Genomic DNA, 9,997 nt, shown 5'->3' with positions numbered 1-9,997 from the left:
TAGTTTATTCCCTGCTAAAATGTTGGTTTATCATTGCTTACACGTGGTTTTGAAATATTTTCTGGGATGAAGCAAATTTATAAGCAATTTATACTGTCTAATTCCTCTTTTCAAAGCTATGTCATATATTAGTATTTTAAATTAATAATTTATGTCTAAGAATGGTGATATGGAACCATTTAGGCAAATGATTGATGATATTCTGAATATTAGAAAGACAACTTTTGGGTACCATCTAGATAATGGTCTTGATATACTAGATACCAATAATTTTGAAGACAATTTGATTCATTCACTTGACAAATATTCATTGGGTCATTTGTTGTGCCAGATACTGGGGATATAAAAATAAGCAGGACATAGCCCTTGCCCTTAAGAAAGTTTCAGCTTTGTGGAAGAGAAGAGAATAAGTCAATAGGCAAATTCCAGTGCAGTGTGATAGTAAGGTGAGGTATATGTAGGTGATTCAGATTCTTTCAAAGAAGCTTGCTGCAGTTTCCATCAGTAGCCAAATAAATGCCCTAAAGAAACCATAAGTCCATAGAAGGATAGGGTAACCTGTCATGATTACCACACAGCATGCCATAGACTGCTAGTGTATGTGACTAGCAAAGCCGTGGGCTACCATGGGGTCATGAGCTACAAAACAGGATGAAGAGAGATATCTCTGGACCCTTCCAAACAGCTGACAGAGAAGCTGGGGCCTACATTGAGAGAACACACTGAGATGGCACCCTCAGCAGGCCTCATGGAGAGGAGCCAGTTAGTGTTAGAGTTGGGATTAAATCTCTCCCAGGACTTTTCCTATTCATTTACTCATTCACTCAAATGTAAGCACCATTAGGACAGGAATTTGTGTTGATCTTCACTGCATCCCCAGTTACTAGAACAGTGCCTGACAGAGGATAATATTTATTATTTATTGATAAATATTTATTCTATAAATGAAAGAATGGATGGGTGAATCCAAAAATCACCAAATTCACTGCCATGGGGTCAGTTCTGACTCCTGGTGACCTTACAGGGCAGAGTAGAACTACCCCCACAGGATTTCCAAGGCTGTACATCCTTATGGAAGCAGACTGCCTCGTTTTTCTCCTACAGAATGGCTGGTGAGTTCAATTTGCCAACCTTTTGGTTAGCATTCCAGTGCTTTAACCACAGTGCCACCAGAGCTTCTCGGATGGATAAATAAATTCATTTAATTCATATAAAATGACTGCAGAGGTGGTAATTGTAGCAGAGTAACAGGATGGTGAAAAAGGCAGAAGGCAGGGGAGCTGAAATGGATCACATTAGAAGGTCCTGGATAGAGTGGGAGAAAAATGTGGAACAAACTCAAAATCATGAAAGAAGACCAGGGCTTCTGGTCAGATAGAGACTAGTAGAATCTCTGAGACCATGGCTTTCAGTTACTTACCCTTGAGAGCTGGTACTGAACTAGACTCCATAGCTCCATATTCAGCCAAATAATAGACAGATCTACAATGTGAACAATAACACCAGGGAGGACCACTCCATAGAACAATCAACCAGTCAAGATCAAAAGGGCAGCATTTGCCCAAGAACCAAGTTCAGAAGTCAGGGACGGTGAGAAAGGGAGGAATGGAAGTAAGAAGCACAGGGAGAAAGTGGGGTGAATGATGTTACATTGAGGGGATTGCAATCAATGACATGAAACAAAATGTCTATGAACCGTTGAACAGAAAACTGTTTTGCTCTGTAAGCTTACATGCAAATCACAATAAAAAGTAAAAACCCACAAACATAAACCTAGATGGAAAGGCAGAATACCCTGAGCTGTAGCAATTTAAGAATGCTTGAAGGCAGCGATTCTCAAAGTCTAAGCCCTGCGTTAGCAGCATCACCTGGGAACTTGTTAGGACAGTAAATTTCTACCTCAGACCTAAGACATCAGACGCTGGATGAGGCCCAGCAATCTGTTTTTAACAAGCTTTCTAAGTCATTTTGATGCATGCTAAAGTTTGAGAACCACTGCTTTCAAGTGACTAAGCATGTTCAAAACAACATAATACCAGTTGGTTACACATGTGCTCAAACCAGTCGTATCAAACCCATTGCCGTGAAGTTGATTCAGACTTACTGCAACCCTACAGGACAGAGTGCAACTGCCCCAGAGGGTTTCCAAGGCTATATTCTTTACAGAACCAGACTACCACATCTATCTCTCACAGAGCAGCTGGTGGATTTGAACCACTGACTTTAGGTTAGCAGATGAGCACTTTAACCACTGTGCCACCAGAGCTCTTGCATAGTAGCTCAGGCTGGTGATAATCAGAACTTTTTTAATGACCCTTCATTGGAGGCACGGTGTGGGCGTGGGGTCCAGATTCAAAGTGAAAAGTTTAACATAGAGTCAATTCTTGATTTTCTTGTGAGTAATTAGTGACAACTTCACATGATTCTAGGCTAATTTCCTCAGTCAGCGAAGATACTTTTCAGACTTCATCTCTAAGGTAGCAAAACCAGCCTCAAAATGGTTTGTAAAATATAATATATAACTGAAAAAAATTAAAAAATTCCCTCAATATCTGGGGATAAGGTAATAAGAGAAAACAAGAGAAATAATAGAATAATAAATATAATAAAATATAATATAAAGCCAAAGACTAAAGACTTTAACTGCTTCCTTTCATTAACATGTATAATCAAGTGTTGTCAAACTGAGACAGGTCACAAAAGTTAAAATTATATACAAAGCTTGCCAAACTTTTCCCCTATTAGTTTTAACACATGGGGAGTTTGGGAGCATTGGTGAACATGAATGCCACGGTCAGTGGGGAAGACAGCAGTAGGCAGCCAAACACCCCGCAGAGGAGCATGAGTGTGGTTTCTCCCAGCTATTTCCCTGGGGCCTTTATTAGATCTGTTAATCAGACTAAGGCTCATTGTGCTTTTAACCTCACTTCCTGCCATGAGGTCTTTTTATCCCAGAATTGCAGCTCCACGTTTCTGACTTTGTTAACTTTACCCTGACTCCTGGTTTTGTTATTTGATTAGTTATTCTTCAACCTGGGCTCCAATTTATGATTGTCTGTTACTGACTCACCAAAAAGGTGCAAACTTATTCCTCCTGATGCACAGAACTTAGAGGTCTACCTGCTTACTACAAACTTCCCGAAGAGGAAATTCCATAAATCCTCTAGAAATGTTTTTTTGCACCATTTGCATCCATTACCACAAAGATAGTCATTATCCCCACTTTGTTAAATTACTCAGAAATGTTTATTATAGCTGAATTTTGATTGTGTGGGTTTATGAAGGTAATTTAATTCAATTTAATTTATGTGGAAACACCTGCTTTGTACAGGATACCATGCTAGGCCCTGAAGAGATGATCTCTATATACTCAGGGATTATGGAAGGCAGAATCATGGCCTCCGAAGAAGCCGACATCCTAATCCCTCACACCTGTGAATGTGTTACCTCACATGAGAAAAGAGAGTTTGCAGATTTGGATAAGAATGGGGAATTATCCTGGATTATCTGTGTAGACACAGTGCAACCACAGGGATCCTTATAAGAAAGGTCAGAGAGAGAGAGACTGACTGATTTGAAGATGCTATGCTGCTGACTTTGAAGGTAAAGGAAGATGCTATGAACCAAGGAATTCAGGTGCTCTCTAGAAGTTAGAAAAGACAAAGAAAAAGATTCTCAACTAGAGTTTCTAGAAGGAATACCAAGGACTTCTGGAATGTAAAACAATAAACTTATGATATTTTAAGACAGTAAGCTTGTGGTAAAGGAGCTCTGGTGGTATAGTGGTTAAGGCATTTAGCTGCTAACCAGAAAGTCAGTGGCTTGAACCCACTAGCTGCTCCATAGAAGAAAAATGAAGCAGTCTGCTTCTGTAAAGATTTCCATCCTTGGAAACCCATTGGGGGGTTGCTATGAGTCAGAATTGACTTGATGGCTATGAGTTTGGTTTTTGTTTCAGCTTGGGGTAATTTGTTGTAGCAGTTATAGAGAACCAATACAGGATGTTTACTATTTTCTAAGAGAGATAAGGTGGCACAGTTAACTTTGATACAATTCAGAAAGTGATAAATGTAAAACAAATACAAAAAATTTTTAATAAAAATACTGATAAAGTAAGTAGTACTGGCTGAGAGATTTGGGAAGCACTCTGGTGGTACAGCATTTCTGTGGGGCCCTGAAGGGTTGAGTAGGATTTTCAAAGGGAAATCCTACAGAAAACAACAGGGCAAAAGGTCCATGCTGGAAGATAGAGAACCGACCCGAAGTCTGACCTAGGCCCTTGTGACCAGCCATTTTCTCAGGGGCAAAAAATTAGTCACTATTTAATCCAGGATATAAAAAGTCTTTATATTAGTAAAAAGTTATAATGATATTTGACAGTTGTATCATATGTATCAAATGTCTTGAGAGTTTAAATATAAAAATACAGATCTTGATCAGGAATCCTCTCTCTAAATAGAACATGGCATGGCCAAGCGTGAGCCTGGTGATGACACAGATGACCAGAAAAATACTAAAGACCAATCAGAATAAGCAAAATAGTAATTCTTTAAAGAGGTATCTATTAATATTTACAAAATAGATATTCCTTATAACTTTTGCAAGCAAGCAGAACCAAACAATGAAATCCAGCGGAATAGAGACTTACATTGATCGACTGGAAGAAGACATTAGAATTCAGTCCCTATTTGAGAGTTTTGTATGTCTGAAGTCAGAGCCCATGATCTCAGGTGACTTTGAATGGTTCTACCTGTTTTCTCCATAATGTTGTTTGGTTCCATCATGAGGCGATTATCCTGATGAAACTAAATTTTAAGCCACTCTGTTTTGGAGGTTGGGAAGAAAAGAGTGTCTAGACAGCTTATCTGCATCACTGAAACTCACCATTAGATCACCCTCTTGGCATTACCTATGGAGGCAATGCCTACCCAAGATGATACTTGTAGACAAGTGACTGAGCATTACATGCTTTTTTTCTTTATCTTTCGGTGAAATCATATTCCTTCCAGGAAAATTCAGAGGAACATCTCATCACCACTAGCTATCTCCCATGAGAATCTCCTGTAGCCTCTAAGAACTGTCCATGTTCATATCTTAGGCCCTTAAGTGCTAGGATGGCACTCATGCTTTGAGGACCGACTTTCTTCACAAGAAGAACTGGGCCTGCTGCAGGCATCCTCATTTGTCTTACTCACTGCCTTTCTATCAAAGCCCAGAAATGTAACCTCAGACTGACTGCATTCAAAAGGAATTTTCTGAGTCATTCTGTCTTTTCTCAAATCTTTATCATGAGGATGTGAGTGAATATTCTGGTTTTCATCATCTTCCACTGGGATACTTGGTATGTTATCCAAGAAAAGGGGAGAAGGACACCGGAAGGACTTCAGTGATGTGGGAGGATCCTCTCCAAAATATAAGCTGGCTTGAGTATTTTCAAGAGTATTTAGGACCTAATGAACAAAGAAACAAACATTGAGGTAAACTTGAATAACCTTTCTTCTTTTTTTAGTGTTTTTATTGAGGGGTCGCTGTGAGTCGGGTCCGACTCGATGGCACATAACAACAACAACAACATTGAAAAAAATACTCTTTCACTTTCATCAAATAAATTCAACTATAGAATTCTGAATGAGAAAGGACCTTAAAGATTAGTTTTTGTTGTTATTAGCTGCTAACAAGTAGGCCCTTAACTCACAGTGGCTGAGTGTACAACAGAACAGAACCCTGCCTGGTCCTGCACCGTCCCCAGGATCAGTTGCAGATAGGACCATAGTGATCCATAGGGTTTTCACTGGGTGATTTTCAGGAGATTGCCAGACCTTTATTCCTAATCTATCTTAGTCTGGATACTTCACTAAAATTTGTGCAGCATCATAGCAACATGCAAGCCTCCGCTGACAGACGAGTAGTGGCTGCACTTGAGATGCCTTCGCCTGGAACTGAATGCAGGTCTCCCACATGGAAGACAAGGATTCTACCACTGAACCACAAATGCCCCAAAGATTAGTGAAACGTCTTCATTTTAATGAGTAAATTAAGTGACTTGAAGCAAAGTATAAAGGAACCTGCACAAAATTAAATATCAAGAGACTTCAGTGTTAGTCCCAGACTTGCCACAACTAGCTTCGTGAACTTGGGTGAGTCTCTACATTTTTTACTTCAACTGTAATAAATACATGGAGGATTTATGTGGGAGATAGGCTGTCCAATCTATAGTTCTCAAATGCCAGTTTGTGGACCATTGGGTTAAAATTACCTCAGGGACTTTCTTAAGATACAGATCAGTAGGACTCATCATAGAGATTGTCATTCCCCAAAATCTTAAGTTTGAGGCCTAGGCATATGTACTTTAAAAGCTCCCCAACTGATTTGGTAGATGGGGCAATCTGCTTCCGTAGTGATACTGCCTCGGAAACCCAAGGAGGGGTCACTATGAGTCGGGCCGACTCAATGGTACATAACAACAACAACAACAACAATCTAAATGGTAGGACTTTTTGACCTGGAAAAGCTATGCACTATGTTGGAATCCTCTGTTGGGGGCTGGATTTGTCTCAGCAATAAATAATTCACTTAGATACACAACTTATCCAATTTAAATTTTCCATGGTTCTGTGGGCTTAGTTTTGGGTAAAACCATGTGTATACGTACTTCATCCATCAGCGGCCTTAACTTGGCCCGCGTTGCAACACACTGGCCTGCCAAAGAGAATAGTCTGGCAGAGAAATTCCGAGGACAGGCATTTATTCCCTTATCTAAAAATGAAAGACACGAATTGAGGCCTCTCTTCTCCATCAGCTCCATGAGGAGATCCCTCTAGGAAAAGAAGGAGACAAGCTTATTTTGTAGAACTCAGGAAAATCACCAATGATAGATGCAGAGATGGAGAAATTCTTACCAGCCGGATATGTTTTGGATCATCTAACACCACTTTACAACCTGTTAGAACTTCCATTATTACCTACAAGGATATATATAAAGTTAGGCTATATCTTCATATATCACAAATAGTGGTTGCAGCTATTAACCATAACAATGAATAGTTCATTTTAATTAATCACTTTATGTTTTATTACTTATTACAAAGAATTAATTCATAAGATAATGAGTAACAGGAAACCATAAGATTAAAAGTTAAAGCCCTTTAAAAAATTCTTACAATTTAGAATATTCTCAGTGATAAACTTTCCGCCTTTGTTAACTGTAGTTGGTACTTACAATTCCAAAGCTGTAGACATCTGTTTTAATGGAAAGTTTGCCCTGTCTGATATACTCTTCTGGCATATACCACAGATGTTTACTGCTGCTGCTGGTCATGTTTATGGTAGAACTCTGATGTTCTAGGTGGGGTCGGAAGTGTGCCATGGCAAAATCAGTTAGTTTAGGTTGAAATTGATCATCCAAAAGTATGTTTGCACTAAAATTATGATCAAGCACAAATAAGACAAAAGATCATAAAGACATTCCAGTAAAAAGCAACATGACAAGCTCACCTTTATAGCTGGTTATTCAAAATATTGATAAAATAAAGCAAAGCTTAATTTTTCATGAAGTGGAGTATATTTACTTTTTTTTTTTTTTTTTTTAAGAATAAACCCAAAAGTTGTAGAAAAGCTAAAATAGCACATTTGTCTAGGAATAATGCTCATTTAAAACTTACAGAAGCTCTGGCGATGCAGTGTTTAAGTGCCAGGCTGCTAACTGAAAATTTGGTGGTTCAAATCCATCAGCCACTCCATGGGAGAGAGATGTGGCAGTCTGCTTCCATAAAGATTACAGCCTTGGAAATCCTATAGGGCAGCTCCACTCTGTCCTATAGGGTCACTATGAGTCTGAATCAACTTTACAGCAATGGTTTGGTTTTAAAATTTGCAGATACATATTTAGAGTTGATGGATAAAATTGATGCATTGTTAGGAAAGAGAAACAAAGTTAACCAAAATGGCTTTCCTTGAGCTCTGTTTATGAGTAATGAAAACATTAACTGATTTTTAATCAGCTAATCAACTATGTGTCTGACTTGTCAAGGACTTTATTCTTCTTGCATCAAAAATCAACACCCATGGAAGCAGCAGTCAAGAAATTAAAGGACCTTTTCAAGGTTTTTAAAAGCAAAACTGTCACTTTGATGACTAAAGCGAATCTGATTAAAACCATGGCATTTTCAGTCACCTCATGGGAGCTCTGGTGGTGTAGTGCCTAAGGCATGTGACTGCTAACCAGAAGGCTGGGGGTTCAAACCCACCAGCCACTCCTTGGAAAGAAGATGGGGCAATCTACTTCCTTAGTGATACTGCCTCAGAAACTCAAGGAGGGGTTGCTATGAGTTGGATCTGACTGGATGGCAGTGAGTTTTGTTTGGTTTTGGGTTTCTGGGGCGCTATCTCTACAGAAGTAGATTGCCCAATCTTCTGTCCAAGGAGTGGCTAGCGGGTGTGAACTGCCAGCCTTCTGGTTAGCAGTCAAATGCCTTAGGCACTATGCTACCTTTGAGCCTATTTGATGGCACCTACCAACAACAACAACAGCAATGTATATCCAGCTGTGCTGTGGAATGCTGGGCTTATCAGCAGAGACCTGGAATGATTTCAAGAATCTTAGGTAGCCCCTGCCTTAATGATAACCCTGACCCCATTGTTCCTTCACTACATCTTTTCTGTGTTTGAGTTACTTAAAATACAGATATTTGCAGAAGCAAAGGAAGAGTGCTTAGAGTTAGTTTAAGCTGTTGTCACTTAAACACCGCAATAATCACTTAACATCTTGGCTGAGAGTAAACATCAACTTACTATACTCAGAAGAGCTGTCTTAGCAGAGATGGGAAAGGATAAACCAAGAGGGGGACACATTTCACCTGACACATGTCCCAGTGCTGCCTTTTCCTCGTTGTGTGAGGGCTGGGGGGTTACTTCACCCCATAAGTCAAAATTGAGGAAAACAATAAAACTTATAGGACTGGTATGGACAATATGAAGTGCATAGCCTAGTGCCTGACACTTCATTAAAGGCAGCTAAACGATGATTGGGAAGCACTGGTGGTTCAGCAGTAGTATTCTTCCATGTGGGAGATCCAGGTTCGATTCCTGGCCAATGCACTTTATGTGCAGCCACCATCTGTCTGTCAGTGGAAGCTTATGTGTTGCTATAATGCTGAACAGGTTTCAGCAGAACTTCTAGACTAAAATGGACCAGGAAAAAAGACCTGGCGATCTCCTTCTGAAAACCAGCCGATGAAAACCCTGTGAATCGCAGTGGTCTGATCCACAAGGATCAGGGGATGGTACAAGACTAGGCGGCATTTCAATCTGTTGTGCATGTGGTTGGCAGGAGTCTGCCACAGACTCTAAGGCCGTGAACAGCAGCCAAGAGGATGATTAGTAAATTGTCATGAGTGAACACCTGCATATTGATAGAGGTGGGCAGATCAAGAAAAATTGGCCTTCTCCTCGGTTTTCCTTGTTGTTGTGTTGTTGTTATGTGCCATCGAGTCGGATCCGACTCCTAGCAACCCCTCCTTGGGTTTCCAAGGTGGTATCACTACAGAAGTAGATTGCCCAACCTTCCTTCCGAGGAGTGGCTGGTGGGTTTGAACCATCAGCCTTCTGGTTAGCAGTCAAGTGCCTTAGGCACTGCGCCACCAGAGCTTCAAACTTCGCCTTTTTCCCTTGAAACTGAAGCATCTAATATGGACTTTTCTCTTTCTAAAAATAATTTCTAGCCCACCCATTCAAAATATGAGTAGATATTTGTATACTACACGCTATTACTAAAAATGGTAGTTGCTATTAGGTAAGAACAAGAAGCAGCAAATACTGTATCTTACAGAATTCCAGAGGTCTGCTGTCCCTGTATGAGTAAGCCAGTCAGTAGTTCCAGAGATCTGAATTGTACAAGTTACTACTTTTCAGAGTTGTTGCTGTTCTAAGGTGCCATTCAGTTGATTTTGACTCATAATGGCCCCATGTGACAGGGCAGAACTGCCCCATAGGGTTTTCT

The 9,997-nt window shown here is 40.0% G+C and overlaps 1 protein-coding gene across 1 annotated transcript in view; it reads right to left on the bottom strand.

Annotated features, from left to right (window-relative positions):
• Window positions 1-5,102: 5,102 nt before the first annotated feature.
• IRAK3 (interleukin 1 receptor associated kinase 3) overlaps window positions 5,103-9,997 on the bottom strand; it is a 74,519-nt gene continuing 69,624 nt past the window's right edge. Inside the window, exons 9-12 of the mRNA XM_007942755.2 lie at window positions 7,220-7,418; window positions 6,900-6,962; window positions 6,653-6,817; window positions 5,103-5,450 (exon numbers count right to left, since the gene is read on the bottom strand). Coding sequence (XP_007940946.2) covers window positions 5,103-5,450; window positions 6,653-6,817; window positions 6,900-6,962; window positions 7,220-7,418 — 775 coding nt within the window. The remainder of the gene's footprint in view (window positions 5,451-6,652; window positions 6,818-6,899; window positions 6,963-7,219; window positions 7,419-9,997) is intronic.

The sequence above is a fragment of the Orycteropus afer genome, unplaced genomic scaffold (genome assembly GCF_000298275.1).
Source record: "Orycteropus afer afer isolate SDZICR_OR568_19922 unplaced genomic scaffold, OryAfe1.0 scaffold00097, whole genome shotgun sequence".
NCBI classification, from domain to species: Eukaryota; Metazoa; Chordata; class Mammalia; order Tubulidentata; family Orycteropodidae; genus Orycteropus; species Orycteropus afer.
This window is presented reverse-complemented; position numbering and strand designations above follow the sequence as displayed.